At 46.5% G+C, this 19,607-nt stretch overlaps 1 protein-coding gene across 4 annotated transcripts in view; it reads left to right on the forward strand.

Moving 5' to 3' along the window:
• Positions 1–19,607, forward strand: part of EPS8L3 (EPS8 signaling adaptor L3) — an 88,878-nt gene that overhangs the window by 59,251 nt on the left and 10,020 nt on the right. For all 4 annotated transcript variants that reach the window (XM_069945327.1, XM_069945324.1, XM_069945323.1 and 1 more), the window contains exons 12-16: positions 3,284–3,358; positions 3,436–3,584; positions 3,986–4,091; positions 5,068–5,102; positions 6,355–6,445. In XM_069945327.1, the coding sequence (XP_069801428.1) occupies positions 3,284–3,358; positions 3,436–3,584; positions 3,986–4,091; positions 5,068–5,102; positions 6,355–6,445 (456 nt within the window). The remainder of the gene's footprint in view (positions 1–3,283; positions 3,359–3,435; positions 3,585–3,985; positions 4,092–5,067; positions 5,103–6,354; positions 6,446–19,607) is intronic.

A 19,607-nucleotide genomic window follows, 5' to 3' on the forward strand; every position in this document is an offset into this window, starting at 1 on the left:
TGCCCGCCCCCCTGCAGCCCCGATCGCCCCGCAGCCCCGGCCGCCCCCCCCCCCCCCCCCCGCAGCCCCGGCCGCCCGATCGCCCCCCCCGCAGCCCCGGCCCCCCGATCGCCCCCCCGGCGATCGGGGCTGCGGGGGGGCGGCCGGGGCTGCGGGGGGGCGATCGGGCGGCTGGGGCTGCGGGCGGCTGGCTGGAGCATATACTTCACCTGGTCCCCGCTCCGGCTTGCTGAAGACATCGGGAACCGCCGGAGCCGGGATCAGGTGAAGTATCAGCTCCGGCGGCCGGGGGGTTAATGGGGAGGGCTGCAGACAAACTCGCAGCAGGGATGTACATCCCTGCTGCGTGTTTGTCTGCCATTAAAAGTATAGGGCCGGGATCTGCAGCGAGTCTCGACTGCAGAGTCTCGACTGCAGACCCGTCAAGTGGGTTTGTACCCTTAAAGCGAATATATCATGAGGTCCTTTTCTTTTTTTCTTTTTTTTACACCTTAGCCTGTTGGGGAGGCCAGTGGCATAGTTCTTATTTTGAAATGCTGCCCAGTCCCTGCGCTCGGTGACAGTCTTTTCCCATGCATTGGCCCGAAGCACTCAGGGCAGATCCACCACCCTCCCCTCTGTGATGCAGCTCCATTAGAATTAGAATGTACTTGATGGTCCATTTCCTTTGAAAAGGTTGTCCGGGACAATCATAAACTGTCCTGTGGTGTCCTACCACGGATGTTGTTATTTTATACACCCTTCATAAAAGTCTGTACTTATTGTACTTATGTGGTGATGAAAGTAGTGTTGAAGTTTCGCCACTAGATGTCGCTGTATTAGATGTGTATGTTCAGAAGCTGCACAGCTAAAGTGTATAAAGGGTTATTGTTTCTTTGTATGTCACATGGGTCTGCGGACCAATAGGAATCTGTTCTTCTTCTGTCCTATCAGCTCTCTCTTTACTTCTTCTACTGCACTCTTCACCCACTAACAGCGCACCTTAGATACGCTGAGGAAGGAAGTCACATGGGTAGAGTAGTAGCATGACTATCGTGTTGGACATTGTAGAGGAAGGATGCAAGCTAGATAGCTCTCTACAGTGGTCCTCTCTGGGCCCTGGTCCTCTGCCAGGTCCCCTACTCTGGTCAGTCTTAGAGCCCCGTATGGGTAGGTCGTCAGACAGGTCATGTCTAACAGTTTTCTCCTCAGTAACGCTACACAACAGTATGCAGTGCTAAACCCCTAAGAGAGAACAAGTCAGAGACAACCTCAACCTACCCCGTGGACTAGGAGAGTCCCAGAGCAGGACAGTATCCACAGACAGCAGTAAGCTAGGAACTGATTCATAAAACAACTAATGAGTCAGCCAATCTGAAGCCTGCATAATGGTAGACACCAGTGGCGTAGCTACCATAGAGGCAGGGTAGGCAGTTGCTATGGGGCCTGTGCTCTGCCTGCCAATTTAGTGGCTGCAGGCAGGATTCTGCCCCTGGCCACATCACAGAATATATATATATATATATATATATATATATACACACACTGTATGTGTGTGTGTGTGCGTGCGTGCATGCAGTGCTTTGTGTGGTGCGTAGGGGATGGGGGGCCCTTACAGATTTTTGCTATGGGGCCCCGCGAATCTTACCTATGCCCCTGGTAGACACCCTCTTTAAAGGGGCATTGTCTTCCCAGCTGGCTGTCCATAGAATAAGCTGGTGGCCGGTACCGCACCAAATCCAAGACAAGAGAATCAATCATCCCTGCAATGTATGGAGCGCTCGTCACACCTACACGGCCATCATGGCCTGCAGTCCGTTCATTCTCTGTCCCCGGCGATCAGCTTGTTAGGATGACAGTACACGGAGGTCATTACTGGTACAGCCAGCATAGCTATACAATAGGCCAAATATACCATATGTGGTGGTTGCTAGATGGTTAAGTGTGACGCCACTTCTATGCTGGTTGGTCGGTGGAATTCAGCTCAGCCGGTTATAGTTCTGTTGTGACGCCCGTGCTCACTCAGCACACAGGTTGGGTGTTACACCTGCTGTAATGTGTGGCTGGCTATATTGCTCCCCAATGGTCGGTGACCTGCCGGGCTGTGATGGGTCCCTTGGGTACTTATCACTGTGGTCCGGAGTGGAGATGTGACCCATCTAGACTGTCGGTACCGCCACCCACAGAAAGGGGAGATGACCCAAGGATAGTATAGCCTGTGTGTGTAGGTGCTGGTGCAATTATCACAGAGTCCTAGTAGAATGAATAAACTTTACTATCCTGGTAATACAGGATAAAGGGGTGACTGTGGAGGTACAGACCTGTGTTCACTGAATCTGTGCTGAGAGATACTGAGGTAGTGAGCAGAATAGCAGTGCTGACAGAATAGAGAGTTTAGAGAAGTGGAGAGGAGTTTGTCTTGAGAGTCCCAACCCAATGTAGTACTGTGCTCTGCCGGAACTTTAGAAGAAGAAGAATATTTGAAGAAGAAGAATATTTGTGTCCATGTCACTATACCACCTTTTGCCCTGCAGTGCCGAGTTACCAGTCCTGCCAGGGTGACACAAGCCCCAGTCCTAGTTACCTGAGTTGAGAAAAGTGTCAGAGGGTGTCACCTGCACTGTGAGAGAGTACGTAGGCTCTTGGCTGCTTTGCTCTATCCGGATCAGTTTCTCTGTCTAGGATACTGTCCTGCACTGTGTTGAGATGTTCACGGCGTGGGTTGGGGTGATCCTTAACTTGTCCTCTCTTTTGTTTGTTTAGCACTGTATCGTAGGTAGAACTGTTGCTTTAGAAAAGAAAGTCTCTGTGTTCTCCATACGTGTCAATACACTACAGCTGCTCTGTCCTGAACAGAGAACCTGGCAGAGCCAAGTTACTGGCTAAGCTCTTCTCCCCATGTGACTACTTCCTACAGGGTGTATGTAACAGCTCCTGTGAGTGGTGGAGAAGAGAGTGTCAGAAGAAAAAAAGAACAGGGATGGGTAGCAGCAGGTAGCAGGTAGCAGAAAAGTCTCTCTCATTGGTGTACAGAATCAAAAAATACAATACAGTAACCCTTACATGACTACAGCTGTGCAACATATATACAAAAATATACATAGTACTGACATCTAGTGGCAAAACTTATATATGACTACACCACTTTACTTTTGAAGTACCAGGCTTTTCGAGGGATGTTCAAAGTAGAAACACCCATGGTGAGACACCACACATGTAATTATTAGTTGGTAAATCCGGAGTATTTATGCCTGGAAGTAACATGCTACCCGCATGCTTCATTTATATCATCATATCCCAACAGGCAAAAGCCCAAGAGCAGATGTATCAGCCAACTGCACCAGAATTAGTCCACATATTGATGGACATCCTACCCACGGTAACGTCCCTCCCATATTATATCACACGTAGATAATACCGTACAGATTATCCAATAAATACTGCGCTCCATTACAGATCCTATCCAAATGTCCCGGGAAGAACACCGCCAGCGCCGTGCTGTCTCCTTTCCTTACACAAAGAGCAATCCTGCTACTGAGCTCCTGTGTTACAGAGAAAGAGAGGAAACTATGGGAGAGTCTGGGGGACCCCTGGTTAAGGACAAGGTAATGGTAACACAGAGACAGCCGCAGAGATCCGCAACGTCAACGTTTCTGCATGAAGAGAAATAGTGGAGAGGACTTTTGTCTCTTCTAACTTGGGAAAGATGTGAGAGGAGCTGCGGGGGTCGGGACAGGTCCCTGGGGATTGGGACAGGTCCCCAGCAATAGGGACCTAAGAGCACGTCAGGGTCCTCTAACCTGCTGAGAGTAAAGGGGTTTGTTGGTCAGCTGATAGGCGGCCAGCAGTCACACACTATAACGGGAGGAAAATCTGTCACAGGAGAAAAAATAAATATAAATATATATATATATAATCTAGATGGGGGTGAGGTCTTGGCAAAGTGGTTGTCTTCTCGTGAGGTTTCACTCTATTACATTTCTCTTACTTCATGTGTACAATATAGAGAAGACAGTCCGAATGGAAGGAGCGTTCCCCCATATATCCCTACATTCTCAGATGGGTGGAGTCCTCCAGCGTCCGTACCCAGTAACGGCCAACCCCAATCGGAGGTAAGTCCATCAGGTAGACAGGAAATAGGAAATAGACCCGGACTTTTCACCTGTCTCTATGTTGTGTCAAATATTTTTACAAAAGACAGCGGCCCTTTAAAATAACGTCCAGTTTTTAAAACTCAACAATTCCCATTGAAGTCAATGCAAACAACGACCGTCTGTTCACACATTACATTGTAAAAGGAAGGGTGCCTGTAAAAAGTACAACTGCCCCTGCAGAAAACATTACAGTGAATGGACCATCAGCTACGGTACTTTTTATTTAACCTAATCCGCTCAGCGCCGGTTTGGGGGTCCCGGTAGTGCGGTCCTTTATTTTCTGACACCGCTGCTTCCCGTGCCCGGCGCCGGTCTTTTTCCAAGCACCACCCGGAGCACTGGGGACAGGCCCACCGGGGGAGGCAACACACATATATATCAATGACGGGGAAGCCCCCCAACAACATGCTCAGGCCGAGATAGTCATTCACAAATATACTCAATATCCTAATAGCTCTATCAGTGTTCTATAGGTGAATAATACCCCAAAGTGATAGAATACCCCAGACACACGCCTCATGCCTCAGTTATACTTTACACGGTCTAAATCAAACCAAATCCAAGCCAAGGATCTAACCAGGAGTCTTAGAACATGACTGGGGATATTTGCCACGCAAGCAATTCCAATCAATGTCCACTTATTGTGCCGGCCAAACTACATTGGAGGGGGGGGGGGGGGGGGACTCTGAGGAGCCATTTAAGCCAATTTGTTGCCAGACTAATAGTTTCCTATTAATGACAATGTTCACCCGGGCACTGCCAACCAGAAGCGGAGCCACCCACACCTGTCCAGGAAATGGAGCAGATCTGCAATCATTCCAGACAGCTCAGGAGGAGCAGGAGCGCTGGTTTTGGAAAGTCTGTTACTTGTTTTCTCTCGTTTACTATTGTGTTTCTTTTTTTAATCTTTTTTATGTTGATATTTAATATCTAGGTTCAACAAAGCAGCAAAACACCACCCATCAACCGGTATGTAACGCTAGTCATCTCCTGGTGTCCTGCAGCAAAACCTGAACCTGGAGAACATCGGGCTAAGATCGAGTCTATATTCAGTGTCCCGCTGCGTGGGGAAAGTTAGTGATGTCCATGCAGACCTTGCTGCGTATATAGAAGATACTCAAGTTATACTTACCTCTCCACACTCCTCCGGTGTCTCCCTGTCTCTTTCCCGTTTACCGCTGGCACTTCTGAAGCTGCTCTCTGCAGTGACAGGCCACTCAGCCAATGACTGACTGAGACAGGAGAGCCCCATGGCCAATGACTGACTGAGAAAGGAGAGCCTCACGGCCAATGACTGACTGAGACAGGAGAGCCCCACAGCCAATGACTGACTGAGACAGGAGAGCCTCACGGCCAATGACTGACTGAGACAGGAGAGCCCCACGGCCAATGACTGACTGAGACAGGAGAGCCTTACGGCCAATGACTGACTGAGACAGGAGAGCCCCACGGCCAATGACTGACTGAGACAGGAGAGCCCCACAGCCAATGACTGACTGAGACAGGAGAGCCTTACGGCCAATGACTGACTGAGACAGGAGAGCCCCACGGCCAATGACTGACTGAGACAGGAGAGCCCCACGGCCAATGACTGACTGAGACAGGAGAGCCCCACGGCCAATGACTGACTGAGACAGGAGAGCCCCACGGCCAATGACTGACTGAGACAGGAGAGCCCCACGGCCAATGACTGACTGAGACAGGAGAGCCTTACGGCCAATGACTGACTGAGTGGCCTGTCACTGCACAGACAGGTTAGGAAGTGTCAGCGGATCAGCGGTAATGGACAGGAAGACACAGGAAGACACAGGAGGAGTGTGGAGAGGTAAGTATAACATTATTATTTTCTATACTCTTTCAATAAGCAAAGACAGGGATTCGTGGAGCCTTAACACACGGGAATAGCCAGAAATCCCTTCAGGGAAGGAAACTCATTGCTGAGGGGGGCATCCTAGTGAGGAGATCACCAAACCTCCTGATACCCCTGATACATAGACCCTTAAGTCCCACTCAGTAGTATCAGGCCACAAACAGGGAAATATCAGGGTGACCTTTCTGTGTACCGATGGCTGATGGTTGTTTTTATTACACCGGGCGATATCTGCCCGATTCTGCCTGATTGGGCCCTGTGTAATAGGACCCAGATGTTGGGGTCCAGCAGGGGCAATATGGCGGCGGGTCTAGCCCTACTAATGACTTTATTACACCTCATCTCTTACAGACACGTCCAGCCAGTTGAGATGAAAGTCGCTTATGACTTTGATGCCAGGAATCAGCAGGAGCTGTCAGTGAAGAAAGGCGACAGTGTGAAGGTAAGGAGGGCGCTACACAACATGGAGGGAGAATAGATTGATGATTTAACCTCTTTCCCAAGCAACATTACCTGTGATGGCAAATATCTATATCATAAAAATCAAAGTCTGTCTGTCTGTCTGTCCTTCTGTCTGTCTGTCTGTCTGTCCTTCTGTCTGTCTGTCTGTCTGTCCGTCCTCTATAGACTTCCAAACACCTGAACCGTTTGACCCCAAATTTGGCCCACAGATACATTGGGTGCCCGAGAAGGTTATTGCGAAGGTCCCGTCCCCGCCAGATGTACAGGAGGGGAGGGGGAGGGGAAAGAGGCGCCTCATAGAGATGAATGGGAAAATCTCCTCACTGCACACACAGGTGATATAATTAGCTGCAGCAGACACGGCAGTTGGAGCCTTAGCAACCAATAGGATTACTGCTTTCATTTTCACAGGGAGCAATGGTTGCTAGGGAAGCTGCCTCACAACATCCACAGTAATAACTGGTAGACCCCCTACTCCATCTATACAGTACATGTATACAGGACCGCCTACTCCATCTATACAGTACATGTATACAGGACCCCCTACTCCATCTATACAGTACATGTATACAGGACCCCCTACTCCATCTATACAGTACATGTATATACAGGACCCCCTACTCCATCTATACAGTACATGTATATACAGGGCCCCCTACTCCATCTATACAGTACATGTATATACAGGACCCTCTACTCCATCTATACAGGACCCCCTACTCCATCTATACAGTACATATATACAGGACCCCCTACTCCATCCATACAGTACATGTATACAGGACCGCCTACTCCATCTATACAGTACATGTATACAGGACCGCCTACTCCATCTATACAGTACATGTATACAGGACCCCCTACTCCATCTATACAGTACATGTATACAGGACCCCCTACTCCATCTATACAGTACATGTATATACAGGACCCCCTACTCCATCTATACAGTACATGTATATACAGGGCCCCCTACTCCATCTATACAGTACATGTATATACAGGACCCCCTACTCCATCTATACAGGACCCCCTACTCCATCTATACAGTACATATATACAGGACCCCCTACTCCATCCATACAGTACATGTATATACAGGGCACAACAGGTATACCAAACTGTGACTGGGTAACACTGCTACACCAGACCTGACCAATACCGCCATACTGTGCTGGATAACACTGCCATACCAGACCTGACCAATACCGCCATACTGTGACTGGATAACACTGCCAGACCTGACCAATACCGCCATACTGTGACTGGATAACACCTCCATACCAGACCTGACCAATACCGCCATACTGTGACTGGATAACACCTCCATACCAGACCTGACCAATACCGCCATACTGTGACTGCGTAACACCGCCACACCAGACCTGACCAATACCGCCATACTGTGACTGGATAACACTGCCACACCAGACCTGACCAATACCGTCATACTGTGAATGGATAACACCGCCACACCAGACCTGACCAATACCGCTATACTGTGCTGGATAACACTGTCATACCAGACCTGACCAATACCACCATACTGTGACTGGATAACAGTGCCATACCAGACCTGACCAATACCGGCAAACTGTGACTGGGTTACACCGCCACACCAGTCCTGACCAATACCACCATACTGTGACTGGATAACACCATCATATCAGACCTGACCAATACCGCCATACTGTGACTGGATAACACTGCCATACCAGACCTGACCAATACCACCATACCGTGACTGGATAACACCGCCACACCAGACCTGACCAATACCGACACACTGTGACTGAATAACACTGCCATACGGGTAAATACAACCCTGCAGGTATACAGGACACTACAGGTATACAGGACCGCAAAACTATACACTACAAGTGCATGGGACCTCCACAAAACTATATACTACAGGTATACAGGACCCCAAACTTTACACTACAGGTATACAGGACCCCAAAACTATATACTACAGGTATACAGGACCTCCACCAACTATATACTTCAGGTATACAGGACCCCCAAACTATACAGGACCTTCACCAACTGTACACTGCAGGTATACAGGACCTCCCTCAACTATATACTATAGGTATACAGCCCCCCCAACTATGCACTACAGATATGCGAGACCCCTAAAAACTATACATTGTGGGTATACAGAACCCCTCCAACTATGCACTACAGGTATACACTAATTCCACTGATTAACTCAGATGAAACAATACCTTTAGCTTGGCCTCCTGGGCACCTTAGAACAAATCTAATTAACACACTGACACTTTATACCCGGGCAGCGCCGGGTACATTTTCTAGTATACAATATATACAATATATGCTCATGTATAAGACATGTACGAAACGTGGAGGCAGCACTGGGGCCCAGACTGTACACCTGCTATACCCCCCCTCGCCTGATGGGTGGGCAGGGGCAGTGCAGCCTCCTCCCACCTCTTATGAAGGTTTATAACCCAAATAACCTCAGAGTATACAATATATACTTGATTCACATCTTTAATGAAAAACACATATAATATCCCAAGGACACTAACAACCATCAACCCTCCAATGCATTTTACTATTATCATCATGTATCATCATCTAGCCCCGCCCCCTGTGTGATGTCACCAGCTCTGAGCAGCCCCTATAGCCAAAAGCATCATCTCCCTGTAATATGCACAAACACGTAAATACCTTATAGCGAGAGCGCAGCGAGATTACAAATACGCTCTGTGACAAATAATGCAAAAGCAGACAGGGAGTGAATGCAGCGGGTGCTGCAACCAGTAAAGGTCTGCAGGAAGATGAGATGTGCTGCAGCGGCTCTGCACCGGGGATTGGCAGGAGTGCAGTGGGAGCGGGCAGGGTGCGGGGATAGTGATGGGGGAAAGCAATGCATTCTGCAAATTGTGGTACTAAACAACTGCTCAACCACAAAATACACAAATTACACCCAAAACAAATACTTTTCTGGTGGTTTCAAAATCGGGGGAGACAGGTAAGCAATGCTATACGCTTCTGCGGGATGTTTATTTTTTTAACCTGATGTCGGAGAGCATACGTTATAATACGGAACAACCAATCAGCACATGGAGGATAGTAACACCTGTATCATGTTATATGACACCTGCTGTAGCTGTACATGGGGGATAGTAACACCTGTATCATGTTATATTACACCGGCTCTAGCTGTACATGGAGGATAGTAACACCTGTATCATGTTATATGACACCTGCTGTAGCTGTACATGGGGGATAGTAACACCTGTATCATGTTATATTACACCGGCTCTAGCTGTACATGGAGGATAGTAACACCTGTATCATGTTATATTACACCGGCTGTAGCTGTACATGGAGGATAGTAACACCTGTATCATGTTATATTACACCTGCTGTAGCTGTACATGGGGGATAGTAACACCTGTATCATGTTATATTACACAGGCTGTAGCTGTACATGGAGGATAGTAACACCTGTATAATGTTATATGACACCTGCTGTAGCTGTACATGGGGGATAGTAACACCTGTATAATGTTATATGACACCGGCTCTAGCTGTACATGGGGGATAGTAACACCTGTATCATGTTATATTACACCGGCTCTAGCTGTACATGGGGGATAGTAACACCTGTATCATGTTATATGACACCTGCTGTAGCTGTACATGGGGGATAGTAACACCTGTATCATGTTATATTACACCGGCTCTAGCTGTACATGGAGGATAGTAACACCTGTATCATGTTATATTACACCGGCTGTAGCTGTACATGGAGGATAGTAACACCTGTATCATGTTATATTACACCGGCTGTAGCTGTACATGGAGGATAGTAACACCTGTATAATGTTATATTACACCGGCTGTAGCTGTACATGGAGGATAGTAACACCTGTATCATGTTATATTACACCGGCTCTAGCTGTACATGGAGGATAGTAACACCTGTCTCATGTTATATTACACCGGCTCTAGCTGTACATGGGGGATAGTAACACCTGTATAATGTTATATGACACCGGCTCTAGCTGTACATGGAGGATAGTAACACCTGTATCATGTTATATTACACCGGCTCTAGCTGTACATGGAGGATAGTAACACCTGTATCATGTTATATTACACCGGCTGTAGCTGTACATGGGGGATAGTAACACCTGTATCATGTTATATTACACCGGCTCTAGCTGTACATGGAGGATAGTAACACCTGTATCATGTTATATTACACCGGCTCTAGCTGTACATGGAGGATAGTAACACCTGTATCATGTTATATTACACCGGCTCTAGCTGTACATGGAGGATAGTAACACCTGTATCATGTTATATTACACCGGCTGTAGCTGTACATGGAGGATAGTAACACCTGTATAATGTTATATTACACCGGCTCTAGCTGTACATGGGGGATAGTAACACCTGTATAATGTTATATTACACCGGCTGTAGCTGTACATGGAGGATAGTAACACCTGTATCATGTTATATTACATCGGCTCTAGCTGTACATGGAGGATAGTAACACCTGTATCATGTTATATTACACCGACTGTAGCTGTACATGGAGGATAGTAACACCTGTATCATGTTATATTACACCGACTGTAGCTGTACATGGAGGATAGTAACACCTGTATCATGTCTATGACACCGGCTGTAGCTGTACATGGAGGATAGTAACACCTGTATAATGTTATATTACACCGGCTCTAGCTGTACATGGGGGATAGTAACACCTGTATCAGGTTATATTACATCGGCTCTAGCTGTACATGGGGGATAGTAACACCTGTCTCATGTTATATTACACCGACTGTAGCTGTACATGGAGGATAGTAACACCTGTATCATGTTATATTACACCGGCTCTAGCTGTACATGGAGGATAGTAACACCTGTATCATGTTATATTACACCGACTGTAGCTGTACATGGAGGATAGTAACACCTGTATCATGTTATATTACACCGACTGTAGCTGTACATGGAGGATAGTAACACCTGTATCATGTCTATGACACCGGCTGTAGCTGTACATGGAGGATAGTAACACCTGTATAATGTTATATTACACCGGCTCTAGCTGTACATGGGGGATAGTAACACCTGTATCATGTTATATTACACCGGCTGTAGCTGTACATGGGGGATAGTAACACCTGTATCATGTTATATTACACCGGCTCTAGCTGTACATGGAGGATAGTAACACCTGTATCATGTTATATTACACCGGCTCTAGCTGTACATGGAGGATAGTAACACCTGTATCATGTTATATTACACCGGCTCTAGCTGTACATGGAGGATAGTAACACCTGTATCATGTTATATTACACCGGCTGTAGCTGTACATGGAGGATAGTAACACCTGTATAATGTTATATTACACCGGCTCTAGCTGTACATGGGGGATAGTAACACCTGTATAATGTTATATTACACCGGCTGTAGCTGTACATGGAGGATAGTAACACCTGTATCATGTTATATTACATCGGCTCTAGCTGTACATGGAGGATAGTAACACCTGTATCATGTTATATTACACCGACTGTAGCTGTACATGGAGGATAGTAACACCTGTATCATGTTATATTACACCGACTGTAGCTGTACATGGAGGATAGTAACACCTGTATCATGTCTATGACACCGGCTGTAGCTGTACATGGAGGATAGTAACACCTGTATAATGTTATATTACACCGGCTCTAGCTGTACATGGGGGATAGTAACACCTGTATCAGGTTATATTACATCGGCTCTAGCTGTACATGGGGGATAGTAACACCTGTCTCATGTTATATTACACCGACTGTAGCTGTACATGGAGGATAGTAACACCTGTATCATGTTATATTACATCGGCTCTAGCTGTACATGGAGGATAGTAACACCTGTATCATGTTATATTACACCGACTGTAGCTGTACATGGAGGATAGTAACACCTGTATCATGTTATATTACACCGACTGTAGCTGTACATGGAGGATAGTAACACCTGTATCATGTCTATGACACCGGCTGTAGCTGTACATGGAGGATAGTAACACCTGTATAATGTTATATTACACCGGCTCTAGCTGTACATGGGGGATAGTAACACCTGTATCATGTTATATGACACCGGCTCTAGCTGTACATGGAGGATAGTAACACCTGTATAATGTTATATTACACCGGCTCTAGCTGTACATGGAGGATAGTAACACCTGTATCATGTTATATTACACCGGCTCTAGCTGTACATGGGGGATAGTAACACCTGTATAATGTTATATTACACCGGCTGTAGCTGTACATGGGGGATAGTAACACCTGTATAATGTTATATTACACCGGCTCTAGCTGTACATGGGGGATAGTAACACCTGTATCATGTTATATGACACCGGCTCTAGCTGTACATGGAGGATAGTAACACCTGTATCATGTTATATTACACCGGCTCTAGCTGTACATGGGGGATAGTAACACCTGTATCAGGTTATATTACACCGGCTCTAGCTGTACATGGGGGATAGTAACACCTGTATCATGTTATATGACACCGGCTCTAGCTGTACATGGAGGATAGTAACACCTGTATCATGTTATATTACACCGGCTCTAGCTGTACATGGAGGATAGTAACACCTGTATAATGTTATATTACACCGGCTCTAGCTGTACATGGAGGATAGTAACACCTGTATAATGTTATATTACACCGGCTCTAGCTGTACATGGAGGATAGTAACACCTGTATCATGTTATATTACACCGGCTCTAGCTGTACATGGAGGATAGTAACACCTGTATCAGGTTATATTACACCGGCTGTAGCTGTACATGGAGGATAGTAACACCTGTATCATGTTATATTACACCGGCTGTAGCTGTACATGGAGGATAGTAACACCTGTATAATGTTATATTACACCGGCTCTAGCTGTACATGGGGGAAAGTAACACCTGTATCATGTTGTATTACACCGGCTCTAGCTGTACATGGGGGATAGTAACACTTGTATCATGTTGTATTACACCGGCTCTAGCTGTACATGGAGGATAGTAACACTTGTATCATGTTGTGTAATGGTGGTGTGTAATGGTGGTGTATAATGGTAGTGTGTAATGGTGGTGTGTAATGGTACTGTGTAATGGTAATGTGTAATGGTGGTGTGTAATGGTGGTGTGTAACGGTAATGTGTAATGGTGGTGTATAACGGTATTGTATAAAGGTAGTGTGTAATGGTTGTGTGTAATGGTAGTGTATAATGGTATTGTGTAATGGTACTGTGTAATGGTGGTGTATAATGGTGGTGTATAATGGTAGTGTGTAACGGAGGTGTGTAACGGTAATGTATAATGGTGGTGTATAATGGTAGTGTGTAACGGTGGTGTGTAATGGTATTGTGTAATGGTGGTGTATAATGGTATTGTGTAATGGTGGTGTATAATGGTATTGTGTAATGGTGGTGTATAATGGTGGTGTGTAATGGTGGTGTATAATGGTGGTGTATAATGGTATTGTGTAATGGTGGTGTATAATGGTGGTGTATAATGGTGGTGTATAATGGTGGTGTGTAACAGTAATGTATAATGGTGGTGTATAATGGTGGTGTGTAACAGTAATGTATAATGGTGGTGTATAATGGTGGTGTGTAATGGTGGTGTATAATGGTGGTGTGTAACGGTAATGTGTAATGGTGGTGTAAAATGGTGGTGTATAATGGTGGTGTGTAATGGTGGTGTGTAATGGTGGTGTATAACGGTAATGTATAATGGTGGTGTGTAATGGTGGTGTATAATGGTGGTGTATAATGGTGGTGTGTAATGGTATTGTATAATGGTGGTGTATAATGGTGGTGTGTAATGGTGGTGTGTAATGGTGGTGTGTAATGGTGGTGTATAATGGTGGTGTATAATGGTATTGTATAATGGTGGTGTATAATGGTGGTGTGTAATGGTGGTGTATAATGGTAGTGTGTAATGGTACTGTGTAATGGTGGTGTGTAACGGTAATGTGTAATGGTAGTGTGTAATGGTGGTGTATAATGGTAGTGTGTAATGGTGGTGTATAATGGTGGTGTGTAATGGTGGTGTATAATGGTATTGTGTAATGGTGGTGTATAATGGTGGTTTATTATGGTGGTGTGTAATGGTGGTGTGTAATGGTGGTGTGTAATGGTGGTGTGTAACAGTGGTGTGTAATGGTGGTGTGTAATGGTGGTGTATAATGGTGGTGTATAATGGTGGTGTGTAATGGTGGTGTGTAATGGTGGTGTGTAATGGTGGTGTATAATGGTGGTGTATAATGGTATTGTGTAATGGTGGTGTGTAATGGTGGTGTGTAACGGTGGTGTATAATGGTGGTTTATAATGGTGGTGTGTAACGGTGGTGTGTAATGGTGGTGTGTAATGGTGGTGTGTAATGGTGGTGTGTAATGGTGGTGTATAATGGTGGTTTATAATGGTGGTGTGTAATGGTGGTGTGTAATGGTGGTGTATAATGGTGGTGTGTAATGGTGGTGTATAATGGTATTGTGTAATGGTGGTGTATAATGGTGGTTTATTATGGTGGTGTGTAATGGTGGTGTGTAATGGTGGTGTGTAATGGTGGTGTATAATGGTGGTTTATAATGGTGGTGTGTAATGGTGGTGTGTAATGGTGGTGTGTAACGGTGGTGTGTAATGGTGGTGTGTAATGGTGGTGTGTAATGGTGGTGTATAATGGTGGTTTATAATGGTGGTGTGTAATGGTGGCGTATAATGGTGGTGTATAATGGTGGCGTATAATGGTGGTGTGTAATGGTGGTGTGTAATGGTGGTGTATAATGGTGGTGTATAATGGTATTGTGTAATGGTGGTGTATAATGGTGGTGTGTAATGGTGGTGTATAATGGTGGTTTATAATGGTGGTTTATAATGGTGGTGTGTAATTGTGGTGTATAATGGTGGTGTATAATGGTGGTGTGTAATGGTGGTGTGTAATGGTGGTGTATAATGGTGGTGTATAATGGTGGTGTGTAATGGTGGTGTGTAATGGTGGTGTGTAATGGTGGTGTGTAATGGTGGTGTGTAATGGTGGTGTATAATGGTGGTGTGTAATGGTATTGTATAATGGTGGTGTATAATGGTGGTGTGTAATGGTGGTGTATAATGGTAGTGTGTAATGGTACTGTGTAATGGTGGTGTGTAACGGTAATGTGTAATGGTAGTGTGTAATGGTGGTGTATAATGGTGGTGTATAATGGTATTGTATAAAGGTAGTGTGTAATGGTTGTGTGTAATGGTATTGTATAATGGTGGTGTGTAATGGTATTGTGTAATGGCATTGTGTAATGGTGGTGTATAATGGTAGTGTGTAACGGTGGTGTGTAATGGTAGTGTATAATGGTGGTGTATAATGGTGGTGTATAATGGTAGTGTGTAATGGTAGTGTGTAATGGTGGTGTATAATGGTATTGTGTAATGGTGGTGTATAATGGTGGTGTATAATGGTGGTGTGTAATGGTGGTGTGTAATGGTGGTGTATAATGGTGGTGTATAATGGTGGTGTATAATGGTGGTGTATAATGGTGGTGTGTAATGGTGGTGTATAATGGTGGTGTGTAATGGTGGTGTATAATGGTATTGTGTAATGGTGGTGTATAATGGTGGTGTATAATGGTGATTTATAATGGTATTGTGTAATGGTGGTGTGTAATGGTGGTGTGTAACAGTGGTGTGTAATGGTGGTGTGTAATGGTGGTGTATAATGGTGGTGTATAATGGTGGTGTGTAATGGTGGTGTGTAATGGTGGTGTGTAATGGTGGTGTATAATGGTATTGTGTAATGGTGGTGTGTAATGGTGGTGTGTAACGGTGGTGTATAATGGTGGTTTATAATGGTGGTGTGTAACGGTGGTGTGTAATGGTGGTGTGTAATGGTGGTGTGTAATGGTGGTGTATAATGGTGGTTTATAATGGTGGTGTGTAATGGTGGTGTGTAATGGTGGTGTGTAATGGTGGTGTGTAACAGTGGTGTGTAATGGTGGCGTATAATGGTGGCGTATAATGGTGGTGTATAATGGTGGTGTATAATGGTGGTGTGTAATGGTGGTGTGTAATGGTGGTGTATAATGGTGGTGTGTAATGGTATTGTGTAATGGTGGTGTATAATGGTGGTGTGTAATGGTGGTGTATAATGGTGGTTTATAATGGTGGTGTGTAATTGTGGTGTGTAATGGTGGTGTGTAATGGTGGTGTATAATGGTGGTGTGTAATGGTGGTGTGTAATGGTGGTGTATAATGGTGGTGTGTAATGGTGGTGTATAATGGTGGTGTGTAATGGTGGTGTATAATGGTGGTGTATAATGGTGGTGTATAATGGTGGTGTGTAATGGTGGTGTGTAATGGTGGTGTATAATGGTGGTGTATAATGGTATTGTGTAACGGTAATGTATAATGGTGGTGTGTAACGGTAATGTGTAAGCTTACTTGCTGCGTCCACCGGTCTCTGCTCCGGGTTCTCCTTACCTACGCTCCAGGTGGAGTAGGTAGGGACCTTAATGTGGGCGTGGTACGACGTAACCAAGACGACGGGCCGATGCTTCTAACTACAGGGGCCCTGAAGGATCAAACAAAACCTCCTGAATAAATGATTGGCTGCAGATGTCTGGCAGGGACATGACATTGATCGGCCATTGTCATACATAGAAATAATCCGCCAGGATGGCTATATATCAATGGACTTGTGTGTCCAGCTCCGGTATACGGACAGGCGTGGGTGCACGGGGAGAGATAGCAGGACGGCTTAAAGTGATAGTGTCCCCTCTTTTCCATATCCAGAGTTCTTTGTATAAAGGATTTCTTGGTGGTCTCTCAAAAATGCATGTATGTTATTGGTGGTGAAGAGTGCCGTAGGGGCGGGCTTCACGGCTGTCACACCCCATATTCCCTTCTACATTGCCACCTGGGCCCCCCTCCGCGACTACCTAGAGGCCTAGGCCCCGCCCCTCCCATTCAGCAGTCACTGAGGGGGAGGGGTCTATGCCTCTAGGGCAGCCCATTTGTATGATGCAGCGGAGAGGGTGCGGCCTACATGCCGGTGATGTCACCTGGAAGGTGCAAATGTAGGTGGGGATACAGAGCATGATGGCCGTGAAGCCCCGCCCATACGGCGCTGTCCACCAACAATAACATGCAGTTTTGAGGGGAGAGACCACCAAGAAATCCTTTATACGGTAAGATCTGAAATGTCCAGAATATAAGCTGAAGAGGGGCTGAGACCCCCAGGTATGGAGGAGGGAGGGGGGGACACTATCACTATAAAGCTTTCTCTCCTGAGCAAAGCAGGAAGTAAATCTGAGGCCACACGGACGTGGAATGCCAGGAACGGACTATCCCCCCCCGGTCAGCATCTCTGACATGGTGCAGGGGGAACTGTATGAATATTGTAATGAAGCCGCCGTCCGCAGGCACTGACCCCTGTATGGCTGCGGGGAGGGCCTAGTGCTGCACAGACACAAGAAAGAGCGGCACAGCGAGGACCGACACAGAGGCAGCGGGGACCGACACAGAGGCAGCAGGGACCGTCACAGAGGCAGCGGGGACCGACACAGAGGCAGCGGGGACCGACACAGAGGCAGCGGGGACCGACCACAGAGGCAGCGGGGACCGACACAGAGGCTGCGGGGACCGACCACAGAGGCAGCGGGACCGACACAGAGGCAGCGGGACCGACCACAGAGGCAGCGGGGACCGACCACAGAGGCAGCGGGGACCGACACAGAGGCAGCGGGGACCGACACAGAGGCAGCGGGGACCGACACAGAGGCAGCCACGGCCGGCGAAGCGACTAGATACGTATAGGGCGTTTTTCCATTTAACATAGTTACCTGGCAAATCTGAAGAGTAAGAACTACTCTGAAAAAACAAAATCTGTCTCTTTTAAACTCCCACTACTTTCAATGTGGAAAAAAACTAAATAAAATAAAATGCTCAAAAAAGTACAGTACATTGCACATGAATAAGAGAAAGAGCATAGGACCTTGTAATGATGAACGTCCTTGCCTGTACCATAGTGTGAGCATACCCTCAGACCTCCGCACGGCCATAGGACCTTGTAATGATGAACGTCCTCGCCTGTTCCATAGTGTGAACATACCCTCAGACCTCCGCATGGCCACGTGACCTTGTAATGATGAACGTCCTCGTCTGTACCATAGTGTGAGCATACCCTCAGACCTCCTCATGGCCACGTGACCTTGTAATGATGAACGTCCTCGCCTGTTCCATAGTGTGAGCATACCCTCAGACCTCCGCACGGCCATAGGACCTTGTAATGATGAACGTCCTTGCCTGTTCCATAGTGTGAGCATACCCTCAGACCTCTGCATGGCCACGTGACCTTGTAATGATGAACGTCCTCGTCTGTACCATAGTGTGAGCATACCCTCAGACCTCCGCACGGCCATAGGACCTTGTAATGATGAACGTCCTCGCCTGTTCCATAGTGTGAGCATACCCTCAGACCTCCTCATGGCCACGTGACCTTGTAATGATGAACGTCCTCGCCTGTTCCATAGTGTGAGTGCGATGCCCTGGCCCCTGGGGGCCACTTCCGCAGTGCTGGTGTTATGAGCGGGCAATGACCGGGGCAGCTGCAGGGGTTATACTTGTCACGGTATAGGCCTGAGGGCGGCACAGCTGTAGGGCCGGTCTGTGGAATCTGCGGGTGATGATGGGCATGCGATTCTTCGCTGCACTTAGTCAGGGCACCAGTTAGTGGACACCAATGCCAGGGTTCAGTAACAGCGGTTTTATTATAGATGAGGTAACTAGTAGCAACAGTTCTGTCCGGATGCAACCGGGTATATAGCAGGCTTTGACAAATAAAGCAGGAGTGGTGCTGCATAGGCTGTGAGAATACGTGCCGGATGATGGGAGTAGGAGTATGAGAGGAATAACGTTGCTGGGTGGATTAGCTTGAGAATAATACTTGCTGTGAATCCTTGTAGCGATGAGGAGAGATAACGGAATGACACCCAGATGAGAGAGAAGACTCCGGACACTTGAGCAGGCAGATACAGCCGAAGACTTGAACACAGCAGCAGACTCAGTCACTCTTCTGTGGGAGAGGACAGAACAACACAACCT

Source organism: Dendropsophus ebraccatus, chromosome 11 (assembly GCF_027789765.1).
Source record: "Dendropsophus ebraccatus isolate aDenEbr1 chromosome 11, aDenEbr1.pat, whole genome shotgun sequence".
Taxonomy (NCBI): domain Eukaryota; kingdom Metazoa; phylum Chordata; class Amphibia; order Anura; family Hylidae; genus Dendropsophus; species Dendropsophus ebraccatus.